This window comes from Calonectris borealis, chromosome Z (genome assembly GCF_964195595.1).
Source record: "Calonectris borealis chromosome Z, bCalBor7.hap1.2, whole genome shotgun sequence".
NCBI classification, from domain to species: Eukaryota; Metazoa; Chordata; class Aves; order Procellariiformes; family Procellariidae; genus Calonectris; species Calonectris borealis.
The window spans coordinates 23,068,947-23,096,855 of NC_134352.1; the positions used below are offsets into that span (position 1 = coordinate 23,068,947).

At 39.0% G+C, this 27,909-nt stretch overlaps 1 protein-coding gene across 8 annotated transcripts in view; it reads right to left on the reverse strand.

The window, feature by feature from the left end:
• Window positions 1–579: 579 nt before the first annotated feature.
• Window positions 580–27,909, reverse strand: part of APC (APC regulator of Wnt signaling pathway) — a 99,538-nt gene continuing 72,208 nt past the window's right edge. For 5 of the 8 annotated variants that reach the window (XM_075136669.1, XM_075136674.1, XM_075136667.1 and 2 more), the window contains 9 exons: window positions 26,186–26,290; window positions 21,260–21,382; window positions 18,218–18,596; window positions 16,932–17,027; window positions 15,913–16,052; window positions 14,384–14,461; window positions 9,350–9,466; window positions 8,450–8,664; window positions 580–8,031 (listed from right to left, as the gene is read on the reverse strand). In XM_075136669.1, the coding sequence (XP_074992770.1) occupies window positions 1,467–8,031; window positions 8,450–8,664; window positions 9,350–9,466; window positions 14,384–14,461; window positions 15,913–16,052; window positions 16,932–17,027; window positions 18,218–18,596; window positions 21,260–21,382; window positions 26,186–26,290 (7,818 nt within the window). In that variant the 3' untranslated portion in view covers window positions 580–1,466. The remainder of the gene's footprint in view (window positions 8,032–8,449; window positions 8,665–9,349; window positions 9,467–14,383; window positions 14,462–15,912; window positions 16,053–16,931; window positions 17,028–18,217; window positions 18,597–21,259; window positions 21,383–26,185; window positions 26,291–27,909) is intronic. The other 3 variants (XM_075136671.1, XM_075136672.1, XM_075136675.1) reach the window with 2 other exon arrangements.

Below are 27,909 nucleotides of genomic sequence, written 5' to 3' on the forward strand. Positions count from 1 at the left end.
AGCATCAAAAAGGCTTGAGGCAGCAAATGTCCTGGTTTGTGGCTAAAATTGTTTTTCTACTATGATAACAAATTTGTTGCTGCCATGGGATTCTTGCGATATTTTCCCCTTCATAATTTTTAAAAAATAAATTAAAAAAATGCATGAAGATTTTAAATAGAATTAAAATTTCATCTTGTAGTCACTATTTCACATTGTACATTATTTCCCCCAATTAAAAAAATCTTCTGTTTTACAAATATTATTTTTATACATACAATATTGTTTCAGGCTTGCAGTCATGAAAACAATTATACTGCTTGGCTACTGGAAATACCCTGCGCTTAGCCTTGTTATGCACCTGAGATGTGTGAAACTGTCTCAATTACAAATATATTACAGAAGACCTAGGGCCTGATCCTGCAACTGTCATAAGCATCCTAAAACAGCCATTTGGCCGTGATAAGGAAGAACAAATACTGGAGGTGCACGATTCTGCTGGATCAGGCCTTAAGTGTAAGTGCATTATACAACACATTATATGGTGACATCTCAAAATAAAATACTGTATTTTCATGTAAGCAGAAGTAACACACACAATTTACATATAGTAATAATTTATTCTGAAATGTTCATTTTAGTCTCTGTTGAGACATCATTCATGTCTCGTTAATAAAAGAGCAGCCATCTCACCTCAAATACCAGAATATACAACAAGTTACAGCATAGCAAAAAAATTCTACCTACTTTAAGATAAAATCTAATTCAGGTAAAATAATTTTGTTCAAGGTTTTACAGTTACACAGTTTTCCTTTTTTTTTTTTTTGCAGAGCACGAAGAAAGTGTAAATTGTTATACCATAACTATCTATGCACATTATGTGACCACAGAAATGTTAATCATTACTTCCGAAAATGAACCATCAATTCCATTCATGCAGAAAAGCAGGTTGGGAAAGCTTGTTCAGCAGAAACCATATTACTGTGAATTTCACAGCCACATGATTAATTATTGGGTTAGATGGACTCACAAATACTAAAACTGAGTATACCTTTTTGCATAAATAATACCAATTCTTCCCTGATGTAGTTTAGTCAGTTTGTAATCTAGAAATGATTGATAAAGCAATATGACTGTATCATCTCTATCTGCAATGTTCCATGACTTCAACGACAAGCAATATTTAAACGATTATGGGATGGGATGCTAATTAAATACATGTTAAACATACTGTACAAATATACTTGCGTTAGCAATTTTATTCCAAACTGTCAATCAGGTATTCCTCCAAAATATTACCAGTGAAGACAAAGTATACTATCAAATATGGCTTCCAGAACAAGGACTTCTAACAAGAATCAAACCTATTTACAACAAATAAAAACAACAAAAAAGTCAATCCCCAATCTTTTAAAGTTTCATTTGAAACAAGATTTCTAAATAGCTGCTGTATATAATACATCAGTTTCATTTATTTTTTGTTGCACTTAAACAGAAGTTACCAGGTAAGAGCCAGAGTGACGTTTAGGACTTTGAGTTCCACTGGAGTCTGGATTTTCAGACTTGGAGTCACGTTTCTTCGTGCTATTATTTACTGGTGTTGGTATTTGTGATGGCCGAGCAGAACTATTGTCCACACTACTCTTCCTGCGGCTTGGATTGTAGTTGAAAGGAGTCACTCTTGCTGCAACAGCACCAATGGGGGAGCTATGTTTGCTTGAGCTACTGGAACTGAATGGTGTACGCTCACTTACAGTACTTTCATTATTTTCTGGTGCAGGAACAGGATTATTCTGCAGAAGCTTTGTTTCAGTGCCTTTCTTGTCTGGACTGTCTATCTGAAAGAAAGAGTTCAGACGGTTTTCTAAACCAATGGTACGAACAGGAACACCTCCATTCCCTGGAATTTGTTTTTCCTGAATCTCTTTAGAATCTTTACCATTCACACCCCCTTTCTCTGAAACACTGTCAATAACAGGGGGAGTATTTCCAGTTGGGGACCTTCCAGATCGAGGATTGTTAATTGGGCAGTCCTCTATCCTCACCCACACGTCCTCTGTCTTAGAGACAGCTGGTGCCATCTGATAGATGAGAGTTTTGGAATCGGAGCCATTTGTGGCACCCGAGGAAGAATGCTGAGGATCATTCATTATCTGAGGAATTTCGTTTTCTTTTATTTTTCTCCAAGTACCTTTCGCTGGTGCTTGGCTTTCTTTACTTTGCTTGTGTCCAGAAAAAGAACTTCCATGTTGCTTTTCATCTTCACTTTTTGCCTTTTCACTGGATTCTGAAGAAGCTGACAGAATTGAGGAGGAACTTCCAGTTCTTCGCCAAGTGCTTACACGAGGAAGTGATGAGGAATGCTTACTATGCTCGCGCTTCCATGTTCCTGATCTATTGACTGGCAATCTAGATGGACTCTCAGAATGAGAACGAGCTATATCATGACGTTTTGCTGGTCTCCCATCATATTCTACAGAAGGGCTCAGATTAGGGGGTAATTTTCGCCAACCGGTAGTCTGGGCAGAATGAGTAGATAAAGACATATCAGGAAGCGATGGACTTAAAACTGGGGTCTGTAGTTGGGACCTTGTGGGAGAATCCGGCCTGGAAGGAGACAGAGATTCAAATGAAGCTGACTCTTCTAACTTCCGTCTTAGAGTTGGGCTCGGAGCTTCTTTAATAAAAGTTGACTGACGAACGAGAACAGGTCTCTCGGATCTGTCAGATTCACTTCCGCTAGATTTTGTGGATGACATTCTCGATAGTTCAGTCTTTTTGTTTGATCCACCACTGCTGAGAGGTTGGTTTAACCCTTTTGAAGCAGACTCACTTCGTGGAATGCTACTGGTACTCTTAGGTAAGGCAGTTTGCTTTGTAAGATTTTGCTGGCTCATCTGCCTGCCTGGTGATGTGTATGACATTCTACCTGAACTTGAAGATTTAGTTGAAGCTGTGCTAGGAGATGATGTCCTTGGCAACTGAGACAATTTGTTGGGAGGACTTATACCATTTCTTCCTGGAGAGATTGAGTTTCGGCCGGGAGATTGCAGAGGCCTACTTAACGGCTGCTGTTGAGGTCTAGAAGGAGTGGAGTCTCTAGATCCTGATCTAGAAGGTCCTTTACTTGATCCACTCTGGTTCAACCCTGATGGTTGCCTAGTTACAGGAGCTGGCTCAGGTTTCACTGATGACTTGACTCCTCTTGGAGAACTAGTCAAACTTTGGCCTTCACTGGGACTCTTGGAGTTTGTGTTTTTGAGTGGAGGACCTTTTTTGGAAACAGGACTAGTACTTGAAGAACTATTTCGAACTCCTGGAATATGGATCATTGTCCTACCACGTGAAATTGAAGGCACACTTGTCTGCTGTGGTTGCTTTAACTGGCTTGAAACTTCTGAATTGGAGCGAGCTTTTCCTGTAATTATACTTTTATACACTTTCTTCCCTCCTTTGATTCCCCTACTTTCAGATTCTACTTTTTTAGACTCCAGTGTACTCTTCTCTCCTGGCTTAAGAATTCTTGGACCTTTATTACTAGTGAAAGGTTTTTCTTCTTGGTCTGGGGTAAGATGAAATGGTGACCCTAGAGAAATACCAGACTTTAATGAAAGGATAGAATCAGAGTCTGACGAAGCTTGTCTAGAGAGAGATGCAGCAGCTGCAGCTTGATGCAAGCTACTCACTATAGAATTTGCACCTTCTTGTATGGCTTTCCAATCAAAGTTCTCTGAATCAGGTGAGAAGCCATGTTCTGAATCCGGCCTTTGTATCTCTCTCAAATCCAGTGTTAAATCTTCTGCCAATATACCACCTGTGTTTCTGGAATTATTTTTTTCACTTTCATTCTTTATTCTTGAGGGTTTTTTCTTTTTCGGCATAGCAGAACTAATGCATTCCTGCAAAAGATCGTCTTCTGAGTCAATACTAAGAGAACTCAGAGAGCTGTTTCTAGAGAAACATACAGGAGTATCTTCAACATGAAATGATTTAGGTGCATAACCAGAAGTCTGTGGTCTGTTTGATTCCAACTGTGAATCAGGAGCCTCAGTACGTTTTGCAGGTTCCCCTTCTTTGTTGTTATTGTTTTCTTGATCAATATCACTGAGGGAACTAAGAGATGAATTGCGAGAAAAACAAACAGGTGTGTTTTCGATAGCAAAATTCTGCATTTTCTCATCTGTAGCTGCTCCTCTGTCTGGAATATCTTTAGTTGACTGAGAGAAAGTTTTAGACTGGCTTCTGCCTGTTGGGTGTTTTTGACAAACTTGTGTCCTATTACTTGGTTGCTGATTTGAAGACTGTTCTGGATTAGTGCAGTCTTTAGTTTCTGTTTCCTTTGCTTCTTTTCCTTTTCTTAATTCTGCCTTCTCCCTTGAAAGGTCAACATCGTCATCATCAAAATCTAAAGAACTTAGGGAATCATTCCGTGAAAAACAGTAAGGAGTTCCCTCAATAGGCGTGTAATGATGAGGGGAATCAAATGCAAAGCTTCCTCTTACGCGCTCTTCATTATTTGGCAATTTGTCATTAAAATCTCTTGAATTATTTTTAAGATTCTGTTTCTTTGGATCTCTGTTCTCTGGATAGCTTCTTTCATTATTAATATTGCTTTTAGGCTCTGTGGTTTTTCTTATACGTGCTCTGTATTCATTATTTTGGGGAACAGGCTTTACTGGTGATGTTGGCTTCTTTTTCTCACCTTCTGGTTGGTTTTTGTTACTTAGAGATGAAGATGCCTGTTGAATTTGATCCATTATCTTTTTCACTCTGAAAGGTTTGTGACTTTTTCCTTTTGGCATAGCTGAGTTAATGCACTCAGCCAGAATATCACCCTCTTCTGTTTTGTCATCATCCAGGCCCGGGGGAGTCACAGTTGAGCTTTTTGCTCTCTGAGAGTCATCAGTACTTCTACCTTCTGTAGGAATGGTGTCTCGCTTTTCAAATTCCACCGACTCTGCTCCCATACCCACACTGTCTACGTTGGCCAACTCACTCGGAGGCGATTCTATTGTGAGATCACTCAGAGATGTTGCTGTTGAAAAATTTATTGGTGTACCCTCAACACAATATACCCGTGGCATATCATCTCCTGGTGTAAAACTCACATGCTTTTGGGATTGCAATCTACTTTGTGAAGGCAAAAGTTTGTAAACTGGCAACTGGCTGGGTTTTCTGGCTACAGGAGGAGGTATTTTTGGAGCAGATGCTTGAGAAGGTTTTTTGGCTTTTCGTGAAGACTTTGTTGGCATTGCAGAAATAATACATGCTTCCAGTATTTCAATATCATCATCATCAGAATCATCCAGAATGTCTTTTTCTGCTTCAGTAGTCTTCTCTGCATTCTTTTCTTGGTTATCCTTTGTATCATCCAACTGTTCAGGTTCTGCTTCACTTCCATGTTCATTTTCATGAACCGGAGGCATTATTCTTAACTCTACATCTTTCTGTATAAAAGGCTCATCAAGACTCAGAGCACTCAGGCTAGAAGAGCAAGAAAACCCATCCGGTGTGCTTTCTGTGGCAAAATGTAATAGTGTATCAGCATCTGGCAGTACCTGAACTCTTTGAACAGCTGCATTTACAGCTGCCTGTCTAGGACCAGGCTCTCTCTTTTCTGCACTAGGTACTTTACCCTTAGCTACATCTCTCTTTACTTGAACTCCTTGAGCAGGGGGTGGCGTTTTACTTCTGCTTGGAGGCATTGTTTGTCCCGGGCTGTCTGGAAGGTCACTGGGACTTATAATACCACTTACCATTCCACTGCAAGGCTCGCTTTGAACTGAACTAGCAATTGAACGGCTTTCAAAACTATCCAGGGAACTTACAGAAGTACATCTGCTGAACATGAGTGGCGTTTCCTGCACATAATGTTCTGGTGGGCTTTTAGGAGTCTGTGCACCACTCTTTGAGGGAGATTTGGCACCTGAAGAAAATTCAACAGCTTTATGTCTAGCGGAATCAGAAGGAGACAAACTAGAAGTCTGAAGTCTACTGGATTTTGTTCTGATGTGTTGTGATGTTGATGTGATTTCACTTACTGCACCTTCTGTAGATAGAGCCCCACTGTTTTCCTTTAGTTCTGCTATCTGTAGCGTGTTATTAGCATCTGTCACACGTGTGGATTGATCACGTCCTATTTCATCTTCAGCTGATGACAGAGATGACAAAGAGCTACACCTTGAAAAACATATTGGGGTATCTTCCACACAGTAAGTTTGTATAGTTTCCTGATTAATAGAGGGAGTTTTACAGGAGGCAGTCTTTTGCGCATGACCACCTCTGCTCTGTGCAGAATTTGGGTGAAGCTGATTCTGCCTCTTTGAACCAGCTGAGGGGGCTGATGTGTTCCCACTGCTTGAGGAAATATGGTCAGTTTTAGTGCTTTGCACTGAAGAAGGTTTTGAAAAAGTGAAAGATGGCTTCTGAGAAGAAGGAGGAACTTCTGTTGAGTACTTTAAACTATAATCAATAGGCTGATCGACATGATGTTCCTCTTCATTGTACTTTATGCTATAATTAGTTGGTCTGTCTTCCTCTTCATGTTGTTCCTCCTCAGAATAACGTTCACTATAGTTGGTTGGCTTATCATCATCATAATCATCAACCTGGCACAAGGACTGGTTTACTTTCTGATTCATTCCAAGAGTTGAGCCTACTCTGTTCTGATCTGAACCATTGGATCCTCTTGATCTAAAGGAAGAAACGCACTCTTGCTGTCCAAAAGGTGACTGATATTTCATGTGTTTATCATCTCCACTTTCAGTGTACACAGGGTAGGTTGCATTTTGGCTCCTTGACTGCCTTTGTTCATTTTGTTTCATTTCATCATCTATTATATGCTTAGGCCTTGCCCATCTTTCATTCTGAGAGGGGCTTTGCCTTCCAGAATTTAATTGTTCATCTGAGTATTTAAGACTGTAATTAATAGGAGTGTCTAGCTCTCCATCGTTGTCATCCATATGATTTGCACTATGAATCTTATGTGCTAAGTCAGCTGGATATTGACCATAACTACAAAATTTACTTTCATCATCTTCGGAGTAAGATTCAATGGAAGGTTTCATTTGGCCTCTTTTACCATAGCCATCACTGCTGCTGACGCTATTTAAACTATCATTTGAAGCTCTCTTGTATTCCATTTTTGTGTAAGGCACAGGACATGTCCTGTTTGAATTCTCAGATTTAGGAAAGTATGTATTTGAGTGAGTATGAGCAGTGGCTGATCTCCTCGGGGCATTTCTGTCTTCCGTCAAACAGTGCATTTCAGAAGTAGAACCAGAACTTCTGTCTTCTTGTGGAATATGCATGCTTGTTACTTCTTCCATAACTTTGGCGATCTGAGCTGCAGCAGTAGAAATCTGCATTCCTGATCTCTTAGAGGAGTTCCCAGTATTCTCTGCAGCTGGATGATAGGTATTTAAACCTAGTGCTCGATCCCTATCAAGACTTCTGTCTTTCTCAGATCGAGAATTTTCTATGTTTCCTCTACTGGAGGAGGAGGAGCCAGGCAATACTGTAGTATTTAAATATGGCGAAAGTACAGTCATATTACCAGCATTAAAACTGTCTGATCTGCATATACTATCATCATGCCGACTGGAGTCCAAGACATACTCACTGTATATATTTTGCTTATGTCTCTGCTTATTACGGTGAGATGCTTTTGGGCTTAAATTATCAATGTTGTCAAAAGTCTCTGACAAATGCTGAGCATCTAATTCTGCTTCCAGAGCCTTTTGTTTTCTGACATGAAGAGATGGTAAGCTTGATCCTGGAGACATAATGTTGGCATCCTTATATTTTGCTGGCCTGTTTGCCATGAGGTTTCTTAGAGCTGCAGCACTACCCATGGCTATCATTTTGTGTTTTGAGTGAATGAGATTTTTCAACATGCTGACTGCTCCCATGTCCCACAGCGCCTCCTGATCCTTTGCATTTCGTGCAGAAAGATTCCACAGGGTCCCACATGCATTACTGACTATTGTCAAACTGTGTGACTTCAAGTGTTGTAACAAGGTTTGTAAGCAGCTGTTCTCTCGTAAAATTTGCCTGGTGTTGAGTAAGTGAAAACAAACATCAGTAAGTGGCATTTCAAAAGGATAAGAGACAAAGCAAAACAAAAACCTATTATGCTAGAGGCATGTTCTGCTCTTAGAAAGGATAATCGTGAATTCTCCAGTGCAAATTTATCTCATATTTCCTCTAGCTTTCATCTGAATGCTAATCAAATCCTATTACAAATATGAATAGTTAGCTTTTAGTACAGTTCATCATTAACAAGGAGCAGGTATTAATCTGTTTGCATATTCTTGTCATATAAGTGAAATTCTTGCCTTATCAAATGCATTAAAAATTAACTGTACTTAATTACTGTACTTAATATAAGCATTCATATTAAGACTCAGTCATAGACACTGCTAAATATACATGTAGAACTGCTAAAGATTTTCAGAAAAAGTATACCCACCTATGGTCCTCATTAGTAGCAATTAAGCTAGAAACATTTCTTAATATTCCTCCTCCGCTTTCTATGATGGCTAAAGTGTTTGTTTGGCTCCGGTATGTCAGTGTGCTGACTAGAAATGCAAGAGCACCAACAACAGCACATATATCGGCTTTGTTCTCAGTACAGTGTGCTGACAAATTCCATAAGGCACTCAGAACACTTTTTAGGGTGGATTCCTAGGAAAATAACAAAATCACAGAATTAGAGAAGTCTTCAACTATTGATCACAAGCTCTCGGAAATACATAAGTTAGCTTTGAGGAGTTATGCATGTTCCAATTTCTGCTTTCTGGGCCGGTAAGCTAGATGCAGGCAGTAGTGCACATGTAAATACTTTTGTTCGCTTCTCTCCTTCCTTCAGCTATGGATTTGGTATTGCTTGCCCTGAAGTTTTCAGAAATATGTGCCACAATACTTGTTAGCTACCATAATGGTAAAAATGGCTTGAAGACTAACTGGCAGGGGAATCTGGGATGGAATATATCCTGTCTGGATACCAAAAATATATCTAGAAAATTACAGAAGTGGTAGTTATCTATTCATTAACTCAAAAGAGGTTTTATTAAAATTGCAAAATTATAAAAAAGGCTATTACAACAGCACAGCTTATGAAACTGAAGAGCAAAAGCTGTCAACCCTCATAAATAGAATTACAGAAATACTAGTAGTTTTCAGATGTCATTGCTACATTGTAGTCTGCTGCCACGTCAACTCAAAGCAACTCTCTTCTTCAAAGCAAGTTACCTAAAACACCTCAAATATTTGACTAACTGCTTTGATCAAAAAGGACAACAATATTAGTGTTTTGTGTAAAATAAATGCAATCTCTTAAAAATTTATCTTAATCATTTATACAGGATACCTTCTTAACTTCTAAAGCACATTCCATCAACGCTTTCACACTTCCAACTTCTCTTAGAGTCTTTTTACTGTTTACATCTGCTCGCCAGGACAAGTTCCTCAATACACTTGCAATGACCTGCAAAACGTGAAAGAAAAATGATGTATCTCAATATAGCTACTTCTTTAGCAGGTTATCAGACTTTCCTCCTGGATTAATTAACAGTGGTCATGTTCAGCTACTGAACTACTGTCCCTTTGCCAAAATCTGCTTTTTGTGGTGTTGCCTGCTAGACTGTTCTAACATTTCAGTATGAAATTTGGTCAAAGGTACTGGCTTTTGCGTGCAGGTACCTAAAACAAAGACTTGAAATCAGGTTCCCTGCTTTCCACACTGGTTGAAGAATTGGTCCAGAAATTCAGATTTGTGCTCTACTCCGATGTCTGCACTAGACTTACATAATCTCAGGAGAGATTTATATAATCTTTTTCTCAGCTTTTCTGCTTTTAAAATAGAACAATAACACCTGCCTGGTTCTCAGATGGTATGATTACTTTGATTAACATTTATAAAGCTCTTTAAAGTCTTTTAAAAATACACTTTGTCTGTACAATCAGAATAATTATCAGTAGAAGATGAGTAGCCATTCAGCCTATGTCCTTGTCCTTGGCAGCAGTTAGACTGAGACACACTGTCACTATTGTGGACAGTCATTACATATTAAACTCCATCCATTTATGGGCTGCAGTAAGCACATATATCCCTCCTGAAATATATTTGACAGAAAACTTTTACTTATGGATGTTCTCATTGTCACAGAAGTGCATAAGCTTTTTAGATTATGTGAAGAATGCTCCCCTGCTCACACCCACGAGGGGGCACATGGAGGCAGTGGCAGATGGAGGAGCCAGGCCCACCGCAGGAGCCATCAGCCCGTCAGAGCCCATCTCGGCATGCCCCGAGGAGCGCAGGGGCCCAAAGGCAGGCGGGAACCCAAACGAAGGGCTCAGAGGAGGGGGCACCCTGTCCAGGCTCTTCAGGACTCTCCCAGGAGACCCGCAGCCCATGGCCCGTTCAGGCCAACACCCATTCAGGGAAGTCAACGGCAGCAGCTCTCTGCACCTTTTGGACTGAGGCAGGTCAGTCTAGGAGTCCTGGCCTAGGGATGTGGGACACTTTATGGGATCCAGGGGAAGAGCATTCTGGGACTGTAAAAGACTTGTTATGGGATGGGAGGACCCAAAGGTTCCAAAGGCAGGAAAAAGGATGGATCTAGGCGATTCGGGGAGGTACAAGCATGGGAAAACACAGGGATAAGGGGACAGAAAGGCACAGTTGCATCTAAACAGTCAGCTGCCTGATATGCTTGTCTGGCCACGCCCTCTGCCTGATGAGCACAGTCTGTCCCATATTCTTATTAAATCCCATTTCTAACTTGTGAGTGGAAGTGGGGGACTTTCTGCTCTGTGTGCGTGCATGTGTTTACAAACAGAGAAGGACTGGTGGGAGATGTGGTGGTTGGAGGCCAGCTTGGGCTTAGCGACCATGAAATAGTAGAATTCTCGATTCTTGGTGAAGTAAGGAGGGGGGCAAGCAAAACCGCTCCCATGGACTGCCGGAGGGCGGACTTTGGCCTGCTCAGGACACTGGCTGAGAGAGTCCCCTGGGAGACAGTCCTGAATGGCAAAGGGGTCCAGGAAGGCTGGACGTTCTTCAAGAAGGAAGTCTTAAAGGCGCAGGAGCGGGCTGTCCCCATGTGCCATAAGAAGAACGGGCAGGGAAGACGACCGGCCTGGCTGAACAGGGAGCTCTGGATGGGACGCAGGAAAAAAAGGAGAGTTTACCACCTTTGGAAGAAGGGGCAGGCAACTCAGGAAGAGTACAGGGATCGCGTTAGGTCGTGCAGAGAGGAAACTAGAAAGGCAAAAGCCCAGCTAGAACTCAACCTGGCCACTGTTGTCAGAGACAACAAAAAATGCTTTTACAAGTATATTAATGACAAAAGGAGAGCCAAGGAGAATCTCCATCCTCTATTGGATGCGGGGGGGTACATTGCCAGCAAGGATGAGAAAAAGGCTGAGATACTTAACACCTTCTTTGCCTCAGTCTTCAATAGTCAGAGCAGTTATCCTCAGGGTACTCAGTCCCCTGAGCTGGAAGACAGGGACAGAGAGCAGGATAAACCCCCCATAATCCAACATAATCCAAGAGGAAGAAGTTAATGACCTGCTACGCCACCTGGGCGCTCACAAGTCTATGGGGCCAGATGGGATCCACCCGAGGGTACTGAGGGAGCTGGCGGAGGAGCTTGCCGAGCCACTCTCCATCATTTACCAGCAGTCCTGGTTAACTGGGGAGGTCCCGGATGACTCGAGGCTTGCCAGTGTGACGGCAATCTACAAGAAGGACCGGAAGGAGGATCCGTGGAACTACAGGCCTGTCAGTGACTGACCTCGGTGCCGGGGAATGTTATGGAGCGGTTTGTCTTGAGGGTGCTCACAAGCCATGTGCGGGACAACCAAGGGATCAGGCCCAGCCAGCACGGGTTGCTGGAAGGCAGGGCCTGCTTGACCAACCTGATCTCCTTCTATGACCAGGTGACCCGTCTAGTGGATGAGGGAAAGGCTGTGGATGTGGTCTACCTGGACTTCAGTAAAGCCTTTGACACTGTCTCCCACAGCATTCTCCTAGAGAAGCTGGCGGCTCACGGCTTAGAGAGGTGCACTCTTCGCTGGGTAAAAAACTGGCTGGACGGCCAAGCCCAAGAGTTGTGGTGAACGCAGTTAAATCCAGTTGGCGGCCGGTCACAAGCGGTGTTCCCCAGGGCTCAGTACTGGGGCTGGTCCTGTTCAATGTCTTTATCAATGATCTGGATGAGGGGATCGAGTGCTCCCTCAGTAAGTTTGCAGACGACACCAAGCTGGGCGGGAGTGTTGATCTGCTCGAGGGTAGGAAGGCTCTGCAGAGGGACCTGGACAGGCTGGATCGATGGGCTGAGGCCAACTGTATGAGGTTCAACAAGGCCAAGTGCCGGGTCCTGCACTTGGGCCACAACAACCCCAGGCAACGCTACAGGCTTGGGGAAGAGTGGCTGGAAAGCTGCCCAGAGGAAAAGGACCTGGGGGTGCTGATTGACAGCCGGCTGAACATGAGCCGGCAGTGTGCCCAGGTGGCCAAGAAGGCCAACGGCATCCTGGCCTGTATCAGAAATAGTGTGGCCAGCAGGAGTAGGGAGGTGATTGTGCCCCCGTACTCGGCACTGGTGAGGCCGCACCTCGAATCCTGTGTTCAGTTTTGGGCCCCTCACTACAAGAAGGACATGGAGGTGCTGGAGCGTGTCCAGAGGAGGGCAATGAAGCTGGTGAAGGGTCTGGAGAACAAGTCGTGTGAGGAGCAGCTGAGGGAACTGGGGTTGTTTAGTCTGGAGAAGAGGAAGCTGAGGGGAGACCTCATCGCTCTCTACAACTGCCTGAAAGGAGGTTGTAGTGAGGTGGGTGTTGGTCTCTTCTCCCAAGTAACTAGCGATAGGACGAGAGGAAATGGCCTCAAGTTGCGCCAAGGGAGGTTTAGATTGGACATTAGGAAAAATTTCTTTACTGAAAGAGTGGTCAGGCCTTGGAACAGGCTGCCCAGGGAAGTGGTTGAGTCACCATACCTGGAAGTATTTAAAAGACGTGTGGATGAGGCGCTTAGGGACATGGTTTAGTGGGCATGGTGGTGTTGGGTTGATGGTTGGACTCGATGGTCTTAGAGGTCTTTTCCAACCTTAATGATTCTATGATTCTGCGTGTAGGGGGGTCTACGTGCCAGTGGCTAGAGACACACCACAGATCAGAGGGCCCATGTGTCCGTGACTTCCTTTTCAAGAATACTAAATATACTTAATATCTGCCCTAATACCAAATCAGAGAGTTTACCTGATAACCTCTATTTGTAATTCTAGTTATTTTCTCAATCGTAACTAGCTAGCTTGTCCTCCAGTGGAGAAAATTTTTTGTGAACAGTGTTTTAAGAGATAAAGTCAGTTTTACTTGAAATTGTTCTTTTATCTGATGATTCACTCAAACAGCAAGGAAAAGAGGGTTCTCCTTTCCAAAAGCTGTTCCAGTTTGTTTACAGTATATATTCATTAAAATGGATTGTAATTTAATATTTAATAATTTTAAAGAAGTTCCATACCAATGCGAACAGTTCTGCGCTCTCAACTCTCAGGATCACCCTCTAAAGACTTAATTTTCAGGTTGTTTTCTTTACACAGCAGGAGCCATTGGAAGAGACACTCAGGGGTCACACCGAACACTTTGCTCATACTTAGAAATCTTCTTTGGGAGGTGCTGGTGTCAAGAGTAGTTATGTATGACTTGTAAAGTCAAATGGAGATTCTCTTGAAATACAGCTTCCTCTACTATTATTCCCCTACTATTTACCTGCTGCAACTGTAGGAGGAGCCACAATACTGTATTAACCCTCCGGGAAATCCCAGGCCATTAGCACCACCATAGTATACTAAACTAGAGAATCTAAGATCGCTCAAACTTACCTTTAAAACTGGACTTCCACTAACAGATCAGGGTCATAAAAGTGAGGTTTTTAGCCCATGTCTTACATGTGCTTTGGTAAAAAAAACAGAGTATGACCCACAGTTAAGCATTTTTATGAGAAGAAAGTTGTACTTCATAATTTGTGGAACAAGTACAGGTACAAACTTTGCATCAAAGTTAAGCCAGACAAGACAACATAAGAACAAAATTACAAAAAAAAAAAAAAAAAAGAAGAAAAAATATCAGGCTGGGATGAATGAAGCACATTTCAAAGAGCGAGCCTAATTAAAAAAGGAGAAGGCTGGCTATGGACAGCACAGTAGAAACTTCATGAAGATGACAGAATTCAAGTATAACAATAACTGCTGGTGGGGCCAAATGAGTAGAAGGAAGGTAAATATTAGGAAAGGAGAGCAGAAATACAATATTTTAATACAATGCAATAAAATTCATGGGATGCGAAATGATGGAAAAGTCCAAGCTAAAGAAATATTTCATCTCAAAAGGACGTTACCTGCTGTAAGTCTTCACTTTCAGATTTCAGTTGGGCTACAAGAGCTCTCATGCAGCCCTTCATAGAACATAATGTAGCCTGTTAGGAATAAGAAAACGAAGAAAGTGAATAGTATTAAATGACAGGTTAGGTGGCTTGCTTCTGCACAATGTTTTGATATTTTAAGCTAATCACATCTGAAGTTCAATAAAAGCTTAGTAAAATATGTTGCCAACAATATATACAACTACTAAAAAGTTAAGCATAACTATTAGTTTCTACTCTGGACAATACATAAGTGGTAAAATTGTGCTAAATTTTGTATTTTTTTACAACAGGTCTAGGACTTGATCTGGAACTTTACTATCTTAGAAGCCTTCTTTACTATGTGCCAAAAATCACCTGTGAGCTGGCAATGTGTTGTTATCTACTGTCTATTGAGTCTCACAATCGTATTTTTTCTTTCAAATAAACATAGTATGAAAAGTAATATGAATATTTAAAACTGTCACAAATATAACAACATTTCTGACATTTGAAGAACAACTTTTTAATAATACAATAGCAATTGAAAAACTGCAAGGCTTACATTGGAAATTGTTTGTGACGAAGCACAATTAAAAATCATTCAAGAGTGAAGTATGTGTTAGAACTGTACTACTTGTCAGCTGGACAGCATGTACATTTACATCTCTGAGTAGTTTAGTTTATGCTGTAAACCCAGTGATTGCAGCCCTGTAATGGTTACTGATTAGATGATGTAGAGAGCCAATATTTTGTGAAGCAATTCATTTGCAGCAAGGATTTATGCTTTACTCTTGTCTAAAACTTGGAACAAAAAGCGAGTTATATGAAGCCTGTTATTTCCATTCACTCCTGAAATGTCTTCCTCTAGAGTCGAAAGATAAAAGTCTTCTCAGTATGAAGTTATTTTAAGATCCATAGCTTGGCAAACTCTGGGGCAAGAAATTATTGAAACTTTCTACCTTTTGAAAGCTAGGTCTTTGTCAGAAATTAGGGAACCTATTTTCTCTCATAATAATTTGAAGTAGTGCCCATTATGAGCCGGATATGCTCCAAATATTTAAAAGCAGTTCCAGCCTGAAGAGGTTTGCAAAAGTTCATCAGAGAGTAATAGAATTGTTAAATAACTAACAACTTTAAAAAATTTGACTCAATTAGCAGTTTTAGTTCAACATCCTCAGAAAAATCAGTTACTAACCGTAATCATTGGTCTGTAATCATTATGTGCTATACCAATCTAATGCTCATGAAAAAAAAAAAGCCAGTAGATAAAATCCGTACTTTCAGTGACAAATTAAAAGTGATTTAATTTAATATGAAAGTTGATACTACACTTGCATGATACAACATTCAGTTTGTGGTGCGCTCTGTTAGGAACAGGATGAAATTATAGAGGTATTCTGAACTTCTGTCTTGAGCTCGAACTCAATATCCTATCTTGGAGATTTTCATCACCTGTTTTGAGAACTACAATTCAAACATAGCTATGAACTGAAGTTACTGTATGTTTAAAATTCTGCTCCTACCTTGTTTGCCACATCTCCAAAAGTCAAGTTTGTCAGAGCCATTCCAGCATACCTCCTTAAGGTAACACTATAGTGATCATTTGTAAGTCCATACATTTCACAATCCACTTGCAACAGTTCAGCAATGGCCTGCAAACCTCCTTTAAAAACAAACGATTAGGAAAATAAACAATATCTCTACTCTAGTATCACAAGTACAGTAAACATAGTCCAAGGAGCAAATTGCATTTATATGTACGGAATAAATCTCAAACATCTGAAACCCAGAAGGCTCAGAAAGGTAAGTAAATTGTTCAATACTGACTCTGGATCTTGAATCCTTTGCTTAGTAGCAGCTGAAAGGTATGATGGCATGACAGAGATTTCAAGGGAAAATGGGAACAGAAGGAATTATGAGGAAGTAAGAAGCACACTCATCTTTTAATTCTACCCAGCCAAAATCATGTTTGACTGATGAACTCACACCAGTTACATAAAAGGCTATTTAGTAAATCTGAAAATTACCGATTTAATTATAATCAATGAATGTTGCCTTCTGAGAAAAATACATAGAATATTTTCATTAATAATGAAAAGTGGCAAATTAAGGAAAATTGCATGCACAGAATTTACTGAGCATGGACTAAAAAATTCAGGCTCTTAAACAGCAACCAACTCATGACAAAAAAAACCCCAACACCACAAAGCACCAACAAAAAAACTCCCATCCTGAAAAGCAATCTCCATTGTAAGTCCAATACTTTTAAAACTGCAAATATTCCCATAATAATAATAATCTTCAAAAATTCACAATTCATGCCAGAAACAAGAGTAAGTGACATAATAATTTATCCACTGGGAAATGGTCTGGTTAATTTAAACTGCATTCATCATTTAGAGGGCAACAACTGACACAAATGAACTGATGACTTGTTTAAACTAGTAGTAAAAAAAGCCATATATACAGTGAGGTACACAAGGAGTGTCAGCGTTTCCAGCAAGCTTCTCAAAGGAAGTCAGAGAAATACATTTAGTCTTACCAAGCTCATTCATTGCATGCCTGTGTTCTTCGTCAAATGAAAGTTTCATCAACACACACACTGCGGGACAGATTTGGTGATCCACTGGAGCAGGCACTGATCCAGAAATAGGTAACAATTAGTATTTCCTAGGGATTTTGTATAGATCATAAATTTTCCAAACTGAATCTAATCTTAAGATACATCAATTGCAGTTTTGTTCAGGGTTTGTATCTTCCCACGAACAGACAATTAGTTAGGAACGTTACTAACAGATCTGTGTACTAGAAATATATTTGATGCTGAAAAAGAAATTAGAGGGAATCCTGAACGTAAGTATTAAGTAAGAAATATGACTCCAGTACAAAAAAATTATCTGATTACTTTTAAAAATTAATAATCTTAGTCAAACAAATCAATAAGGTTAAATATTCTAGTGGCATTAAATAATACGCCACCTAATGTGAAGCTGTTTCTTTGGTTGTTATGTCCTTATGAATGGTTAATTAAACCCTTTGTTTCGTAACTGAGACGTTTTTAAGTTCATAATTTTGTGAGCTAGATTCTGGCTAATGCACAAATGGTATTGCTACATCTTGTTCAGAGCCCCACTCCTGCTAAATGGTTATGGCAGTAAACTCCAACACCCATGACGCAGCCCACTGATTTCCGTAGTGCTTCTGTCATAAACACCTACAGCCTGTATTTACAAAATACCCTTAATTCAGAAAAGCAGCTAAGCAACCCAGAAGGTTAAATCTTTTTTTCTATCTGTTCCCTGAGAAAACTCCTATTCACTCACATTGTCACTTCTCTCATATTTTAATACTGCAATATTTCTTACATACAACATTATAAAAACCAGTTCATATTATATTGAATAGATTGAGATTATTTAATTTGTTCTCTCTGTCCCTCTCCTAAACAAAATGTGCTATCTCCTGAATACTTCTGCATGAGAAGCAATTCGGGATTATTTGTTTAGATACGTTTCATTATCCATTAAAATGTTAAATAGAATGAGCACATATTCAATATTAATTCACAGATTGTAACTATAAAACACTAGAATTATTGTCTGGAAAGCACACCAAGGTCTCTGATTTAAGTAAAAAGTTTATAAATAAATAGATATCTGTAATAGATTCTATTTCCTAACACTACCTCAACTTAAAAAAAACCCCAAACATACACACACGCGCGTATATAAAACTCACATACATTCAATAAGAATTCAGATTAAATTGTACTTTCTGTAAATTCACAATATATCCTTGAAACATTTTTATACAGCTTGCAGAACGTACTTGGGTTTTTGTCTTGGTCCATGCCTTGCTCATGTGCTTCCTGCCATTCCCAACACGTTTCACAGTAAGCACGGATCTGCTCCAGAAGATGGAGCACACGGATTTCCCGTCTGCCTCGCTTATCATCAGGCTGGGAGTGAATGATGTTATGCAGTGCTGCGCTGGCTCTGGCACGGGCCTCTTTACTACCACGAGAGTTTCCTAACAAGACAGAGTCTTTATCGTTGCCATGTAAAAGCTGGATGAGGAGAGGAAGACATCCAGACTGACGCATGGCTATGCAGCTGTCTTGGGAGCTAGACATTGCTAGCAATGTTCTTGACATGTCATCTTTATCATGAGTACCAAGCATTGATAATAATGAATACACCATTTCCACCTGCAGGTCAAATGATTTTAAAAATACAGTTACATTTAAAAAATACAGTTACATTTAAAAAATATATTAAAAAATAATTAAAGTAAAATGAAATTTGAATGGTACACATGAGCAAAAAAACCTTATTTAATGGTGCAAAAAATTGTGCTATTTAGAAATAATTAAATACTATTACTACTTCAGCATTCATAATCTTAATAAATTTCACTCAGTGGTTAAATGGCTAGAAGAAGCGGGTGGTAGCTCTATGTAACTGTAACTGTATTAATCTACAAGACCAATGGCAAAGAATTCTAAATTTCCATTGTTCAAAGAGATTAAATAAAAATACTAATGAAAGTATTTGAGAAATATATTTGAAATGTATTTAAAATTAATTCTGTCTCAAAAAATATGCTCTGTATGAATCACACTTTCATGTAAAGATGCTCTTCAGTGAAAAACTTTGTTACATGGCATTAAATATAATTAGTCTAGACAAAGGATAAGAAAGATTACATGAATTTTTAATTTACATTGTGCTAAAAAAACTTACATCCATGTATTTTAAAGTTTTCCTTTAAAATGATTTCAAATTAATTAATCATTTTTTGTTATGATGACTGACTTGCATATGGAGCAGATTATTTACAGCAAATGCAAAACTGAAGAGTTAAATTAACACTTTTTCAAGTTTACAGGGATAAAACCAGTAGAACAAACAAATGCCCATTTAATATATATAAAAAACTGAGCATTTGTCAAATTAAATCAAGCCACGAAAACCCAGCATTACACATTTAACTTGGAGTAACCAAATTCCTCATTAAAAAATAGCAATTTTTGAGGGATTCCCTTGGCTGTCGTGTAATACACTGGTCAATGCACTATTTGGTTTGTCTTTCCCATTCTGTTTTTTTCAATAATAGCTTTAGATCAATAAATGCATTCTTCTTTTAGTAGAATAACAGGATGTAGAGGCTGATTTTAGATGCTATCTAGAAACTCCAAACTCCTAAAGCCAAGATAAACAGGAACATTCAAAATCAAAGCACAACATAAAGAAAGTATCAAAGGGAATTGTAAAGTAGCAGTGTGTATGTTTCTTTAGAATATACCAATTAAGGAAGAAATGAGACTTTGGACTGTTAGACAAGTTTGCTACTAATAACTAGGATATTTGCACTGGTTACCAGACCAATGAATGATTTTATTTGGTTTCTTCAGAGACAATTTTAATGTGCTTGAAGAGGAGTACAAATACTGAGTTACAAAAAAATTGCATAGCAGTGGGTAGACTAAGCAGCAAGTCTGTTAACATGTACATCTCTAAATACTATAGGATTGCTGAAGCAATAGAAATCTTAGAATCTCTGAAACTATATGATCACACACAAAATCCACTGAAATAGTCTTGGAGCCAATTTTATGACAGCCTAGCATCCCAGTTTGGAGATCCTGTTGTCTCGGTCTGGGAAAAATCAAATATAGTATTAAAACAAAGCACTTGGATTCTTAAGGGAGAATTAATTTAATCTGCTTTATGCATGTCTCTTGACAGATATTTCAAGTGACAGCTTTAATCCACTGTTATTTAGATTTGGAAGGTAAAGGTTTTGTCAGAGAATATAGCTGAATACGACACCAAAATCCAGCCTCCAGGTTGTGGCAAATATAGTATAGGAAAAACTAAAAAAATACTTGTCTGTCTGTCTCTCTCTGTATACACACAGCCCACAGACACATCTCCTTCTGTATCTGTAAATGCATTCCTCTATTTAGAATCTCTACCACTCTCCCTTTTTCTCACGCATTAATGTTAAGCTTTTCCTACCCCACATTCAGTTCAACATATTTCTTTGCCTGTATTCTTCCACACTCAGTCCCTTTCCATGTCTTCAAGGGCTCTCCTGTTGTATGCAGCTTTTGGGAATTCTACAATTTGCAATGAAAACTCGCAGACAGACAGACTAGCTGATACCTGTACGTGCATACAGTATGTGCATACAGTACATGCATACAGTGCAGGACCAAAACTACAACATTATAAAGCTGTTTTAACGCCGAAAGTAATTAATACTGCATCAAGCTAATAGGCCCCACTTCCCAGAAGACTGCGCTCAGCACACCACCAATAGCATCTATACTGCTGCTAATTCCAGAGGCAGTATAAACTCCAGTGGTTCATTAACTCAATTTTGTGTTACAGATTTGCCTTTTTCTTCCCCTTTCTTTTCATGCTGCACATATACTTTGAGCACAGTCTTTTGTGAGCAAAGATTTATCACCGTGAAGGGCTTACATAATTTTTTTTTTTGTGTGTGTGTGTCCATTTAATTTCTTAGCAATCACATCTGTTTTGTGGATTTGGACTGTGGAAAAGTATTTGAAGAACTGCTCTTAAAAGGGTTAGTTTTCATCATGGATTAAAAATCAACATCATAAATGTTTTAGATATTCTAGTAATATCTAGCAATCATTTTTTCCGTACTGTAACAACTCTTAGTGATCATCAGAAAGTAAAAAAAAAAGGATTTCTGTGCATATGTTTTAAAAGTTGAAAAAATACTCTAAAATTTTAACTCCATAAAATTACTATGTGTGGATAGATCGTTCAGCTAATATTAATACTATTGGCAGAAACAATGAGGTTATTGTATTAGTAAAAATGTAGCATTAGCGACCTGTGGTTTGTAATCTTCGGTTACCTTGGTACCCAGATGACTTGTCAGTCTGCGAGGAACAGAATAGTTATTACTAGAGCTCATAACACTGGCTGTCTCGTGGTCCATTCGAGCAGCAGAACCCTACAAATTTAAACAACAATTCAGTATAAAACGAAGTCTGAGTGAAAAAACAACTATTGCCTATTTCAGTTTCAGCACTGGATCATGAAATCATACTGATAGTAATGAACAGTCAACTTACGGTTAACTTACCAGTTAAGTTAGGTCCTCTCTGCCCTGACACAACTTAGAGGTCACTGTTAAACTGGGTTTTATTATCCACTTTTCCTGAAATTAAGTCTCAATAGAATTGTATTTTCAATGGAGTTATTTTATAATTACTATTTTCACCAAGAAGGAGAAGTGGACTTTGCAACAAACTGAATTATACTTTTTACAGAGGAAAAAAAACAGCCTCAACTTTTATGTTAGATTATGTAGTTCATAGGAATAAGTCTGTACTTCTTCAGAACACAACCAGGTATGCAAGAAGTGACAAGTAAAAAGAGATTCATCTGGACAAGGAGTAACCCTACTTTCTCCATATGAAAAGCAAATTATGAGTGGATCAATCTATTTCATTTTTAAATAAAAAGCTATACAATAATGCTGACATTATTTGTTGTAATTTTCCTAGAAATTATTGTATATAGCATGCTCCTACCTGTAGTAGCAAGACCCAGTTATTAGCATCTTTGTCCTCTTTTAATCCATTTTGTGTATTTATATTTTTCCTTTTTTTACCACCTTTTACCCATTCACTCTCTTTGCTTTTTCCCCCCCTTTGTTGTTGCTTGCTTTCTTTTTCTCTGCTTCCTGTCTGTGAAGCTTCCCTTACTATGTCGCTCCCTTCCCGTTCACTTTGGGGAACTTAAAAATACATTTCAAGAGCGAACACCTTCAGTAGCAGAACACTGTTTTACTGAGGTAGTCACCAGTCTTTTGTTGATCCTCTACAAAAGCTAAAATCTGTTCATGAAATTATTAGCTTTTTTGCAAAACAACATTTTCAAACTATCTGGATCAATAAGTATTAATTTTTTTCAGTACAAATATATAACTCACTGAAGAAAACTGAATGAAAGACACTTTCAAATAATTTCTATGTTTTTTCTAGGTGCATCGTAAAGAAAAAAGAATAATATTCCTCTCTGAGTATTTGCTGTTCATACAGTTCAACATCTTCAATTTGAAGTTGAAAATTACTATTAGTAAAACGTAGGAATAACTTCATGTAGTGTTTGTCTAGACAGAAAAAAACTGTAGTTATACTGGAATATTTACACACACGTTATTAAACTCATTTCACTCTCCCATTTGAATCCAGAACATCTCATACATGTTCCAGAATAAGTAGTATGCTAAAAGAGTACGACTAGAATGACTTAAATTCACACAATTTATTCTAATATATATTTCCTATGTAAACAAGCCCTTATTTTCTCTGTTGAGTATAGGAAAAATTCAAAATCTTAAAGCTTAGAATGAAAATTGTATTGAATTTTCTCAATTATTCACTTAAATTGCCTGCAGTACTAGGAATTGGACACTGGCTCAATGTCCAGATGGAGATCGGTGATGAGTGGTGTCCCTCAGGGGTCTGTATTGGGACCAGTACTGTTTAATATCTTCATCAATGACAGACAGTGGGATGAAGTGCACCCTCAACATGTTTGCAGATGACACCAAGCTGAGTGGTGCGGTCAACACGCCTGAGGGACGGGACGCCATCCAGAGGGACTTGGACAAGCTCGAGAAGTGGGCCCATGTGAACCTCATGAGGTTCAACAAGGCCAAGGGCAAGGTCCTGCACCTGGGTCAGGGCAACCCCTGGTATCAATACAGGCCAGGGGATGAAGGGATTGAGAGCAGCCCTGCCAAGAAGGACTTGGGGGTACTGGTGGATGAAAAGCTGGACATGAGCTGACAATGTGCGCTCGCAGCCCAGAAGGCCAACCGTATCCTGGGCTGCATCAAAAGAAGCGTGGCCAACAGGTTGAGGGAGGTGATTCTGCCCCTCTACTCCGTTCTGGACCCCACCTGGAGTACTGCGTCCAGCTCGAGCCCTCAGCACAAGACAGACATGGACCTGTTGGAGGGGGTCCAGAGGAGGGCCACAAAAATGATCAGGGGGATGGAACACTTCTCCTATGAAGAAAGGCTGAGAGAGTTGGGGTTATTCAGCCTGGAGAAGAGAAGGCTTTCAGGAGACCTTATTGCAGCCTTCAGTACTTAAAGTACTTATACTTACTTATAAGAAAGATGGGGACAAACTTTTTAGCAGGGCCTGCTGTGACAGGACAAGTTTGTTGTGACAAACTCAAAGAGGGTAGATTTAGACTAGATCTAAGGAAGAAATTTTTTACAATGAGGGTGGTGAAACACTGGCACAGGTTGCCCAGAGAGGTGGTAGATACCCCATCCCTGGAAACATTCAAAGTCAGGTTGGATGGGGCTCTAAGAACCTGATCTAGTTGAAGATGTCCCTGCCCATGGCACGGGGGTTGGACTAGATGATATTTAAAGGTCCCTTCCAATCCGAACTATTCTATGATTCTATGAATACGGGAATGAATTCCCAGATTTTTACACTGAGCAATCCCTTCATATCATCCTGACCTCGAAGTACATTCAGAGGATTACAGGTTCAATATAGTGTACATGCCAGTATTCTCCATTATTAGGTTCAGTATGATGATTTTATCCAAGAAGGTAAAAAAGACATAAGTTTGGAGCACTACCTATTAAAATTCACCATGGTGTAGACAGAAATACATCATCATTTCCCTATTGTTTCCCCAAACTGTATCAAATTTGATTCATTTAACGATTTCCTTCAGAGCCATCATGCGGCCTTGCTACTTTTGAGAATGCCAGGATGCCCAAATAAAGTGTAAATACATTTCTTACTGGCTCGTAAAGACTGATGTAAAAGAACTAGTGTTAAGTGTGTAGCCATTCATGTAAGAAAATGGGAACAAGGAGATGTTACGTGCACCCTTCTTGTGTAGAACATTCTGTTTCAAAATCTTCTGTCTACTTCATCTTGTTTTCTCCTTTTATACTTTACTGTCTTTCACTCATTGTTTTACTATGCTTGCTATTTACTCTGTCAATTAGGTAATTTTCCCTATTTTGTGGCACATAACAAAATAGACAATCTCATTGAACACCTTTATAAAACTTGCAAATGAAAGGAATGAAAAAAATTTTACTTCAGCAGCAGGATCGTGAGTGTAATGGAAAAGGGAAAACAGCTGAAAGATGGTGCAGAAAAGGACGTAACTGAATCCTGAAACATCCTGGATTCAATTGGCAGTGTTTCAATTAACATTTATTATGATGTTAGAACCATTGGCTTGATTCTAACAAAACCAATTAGAACCAAATTATTTGGTTAAAACTTTTTTTGCACTCAATTGAATAATGATTGCTCAAAGTATATTGAGCTGGTTTATCAGAAATAAATGTTATGCCCAATCCATTAAACCTCCTCTGTCTGGACTTGCACTGAAAGTAAATAATCCCCAGATGTCGCTTTTAACACGGCTTCAGCGCCCTGGATCTATCCACCTCCAAGAGGAAGGAATATGCATGTTTTATACATTTTTATGAGGCAAAGTTCAAGATTGCACAAATCTTCAACATAAGACCTCAAATGAAGTACGAATGAATCCCACTTGCATAAGTCTGCCCAGACATGACAATCCCTTCTTCCTTCCTTCCCCGTAAAGTATCTGTTGTCCAGAATAACTCCTGATTCATACACTGAAGATGGATGATACAGCCACAATGCATCAATTATTTAAATACATTATGCTTTCAGCCCCAAAGCAGCACTGAACTATTTTCTTCCCAAACAATAAAGCTGTCATAAGAATTAGTCAGAACCCCAAGCAATTGCTCAGATATGGCTGATAGAACTTAATTCCAAATGGTGATCAAACATATTTCACAAGCAAAATTATGGGCTGTGTTTAATGTTTAATCAAGTGAAATTTTCTAGCCAAACCACAATTCTTTCTGATAAATCTTCATGTACAAAACACCTTCAGAAGGATTTAAATATTTCTACTTCCCTGGAGTAGCAAAAATATTTTGCATAAGAATTCAGCTATTACATTTGTAAGTGTTAAGTTTTAAGAACCCAAATTACTAGTGGGAATGTCTCAGCCACAGTTGGAAATCATGAAGGGAATCATCATTAGCACATGGTAAAGAAATCAAAGTATTTTTAGCCAAAGAGAGAAGTAATAAATTTTGATAAATATTTGTTTTAAAAGACAAATAAAGAATTTAATTTACCCCTCAAAATATTCCACTAATGTATTTCACTAATAAGAGGAACAGCAATGAAAGATTATTTAGAAGCATTTAAATAACCCTTCAGCCCACTTCCAGGAGATTACCTCATTGATACTACTGTTTCAAAGCTTTATCTAAAACAGTATTAAAGAAACATTAATGATAAACCTGCCATTTGGTTCTCCTCTTTTTTAAAAATCACTGATATTTCAGTGATAATTTCTGAAGTGAAAATTTGAACAATTTTCCATAATTAAATCACACTTCTAATATTACAGTTCACCTACAATAATATACATTTTCTGTAGTCATTCTTGTTATCTCCTTCATAGCATTAGGCTCATTAATCATTCAAACAAAAGAAAAATACTCCCTGCATTATCGAATATTTATACTTCACCTTATTAAAACATTTTCTTCCAATAAATAAAAGAAATTTCTCACGTATAGATGGAAAGAAGAAAAACATGTATCTTTCTAAAATGAGCAGGCGTAGAAACATCGTAAGATACATACCAATATATTTGGTACATTTCAAGTATTTAATTATACTATCAACAAACAAAATAATCAATTTACCTGACCAGTACTGGTAGTTGCCATGCTGATTTCTGCTGCTCCTTGACCTTCGTTCTGCCTCTCTGTATCATGGGAACCTGCATCATGCTTGCTTTGAGGTACTCTCTGTTAATATAAGAATTTATGAAATCACATACAGAAGTGAAGTACACTTTAGCATTCAAAGCTTCAGTCTAGAGACTGTGAATGCGTCGATGCTGCAACCTCACAAAGCCATTGAACAGTACTCTGTATTTCATAACCCTTAGCCTCAATAATTAACAGCTGAGACTGAGTGTCTTCGAAAAACAGCAAGATGAAAGTGAAGCATGTCCTCTGAGGATTATATCCCTGCAAGACAAAGGATTTGCTGCGAGACACAGAAACACCATTTTCTACCAGCTGTGCTCCCATCGCTATCAGAAATGTAACAGAATTGGAGCAAACAACTGTCTTCCCTGCACTGTCCCATGATCCGTGCATTTACTGGAGAATATGCAAATAATTTCTGCATGAACAGAAGGATATCTGTACTGTAGGAATCCTTTTAAATTTTAAGGACAAACAGTGCATGAATAACCACTTTGATGCAAATAAATTTTATGTAACCTGATACTGATCTACCTAATCATATTTTATCAAAATAAATTCAACTCATCTGGCAAGCTGGTACAGACACGTTTCAGTTCCTTCAGGAGACCCAATTTTTGATACAACTACAAACTGGTGTCCTGGTCACTGACAGGGATCATGAGATCAATACGAAAATCAGGCCTTTAAATACAGTTTCCTAATAAAGCAAAGTAACTGAGCAGCTATGAAGTGTGCTAAGTATCCAACATTATCTACTAATGTGTTTAAAATGTTTCAGATTTTCAGAAAGACATAAATAATCCTGTCCTTGAAAGTGGCTTGAAGTCTGGAGCTGAAAAGGTATCATCTTACCTCCGAAGCACGATTATTCTCATAGTATTTATTAGTTTTGATACCAAATCTCATTTTTCAGACTCAGAGGCTACTACCTTAACAGACAACGCTCTTGTATCTCTCTCAATTAATTTAACCACACTCGGTATATTAAATTCAGTTTCTATGCGGCTCTGCAATGGTCTTGAGCAGTACAGCCTATGATAGCATAGTCTGCCTCATCTTGTTTTATGGAAACTTCTCTTTAACTTCTTGCAGAAACATACTTGTCTTCAATGTACGTATACTGAAACTTCTTTAGTTACCTGCTGCTGATCAAACTCATACAGTATCATAACTAAAAGTTATTCTTAAAGTTACAGATCAGATTTTAAAAAGTCACCACCTCTGTCATTGTGTATGAAATGACGTTGTTATTGATGCTCATACTCATGACTAAAGAAATTTTGGTTCCTGATACAAGACTGGGGACCCAGCCAGGATCAGGCGTTGCTGTACTACATGCTGAATAGAGTATAATGTATTATGTGCTGAATCCCTGTCTCACAGTACTTTCAATCTTGAACAAGTGTAATGATGAGTTTGACAAAATCTAGATCTAAGCCTCCAGTATAACTCAGGACAGAATTTTCCAGTCATTAGGTGACAGTAATTGTCAATCCCATGAAGAAAGTAGTATCCAACGTACCTAAAAGCGAAAAGCTAAACTGTTCATTAGCCAAGCTCTGACCCACTGGGTCACCTGAGGGGCAATAATGCTACTCTTCCAAGAACGCTGCTGGGTTTGGGACAATTTTTTTTGGGTGGTGATTGTCCTG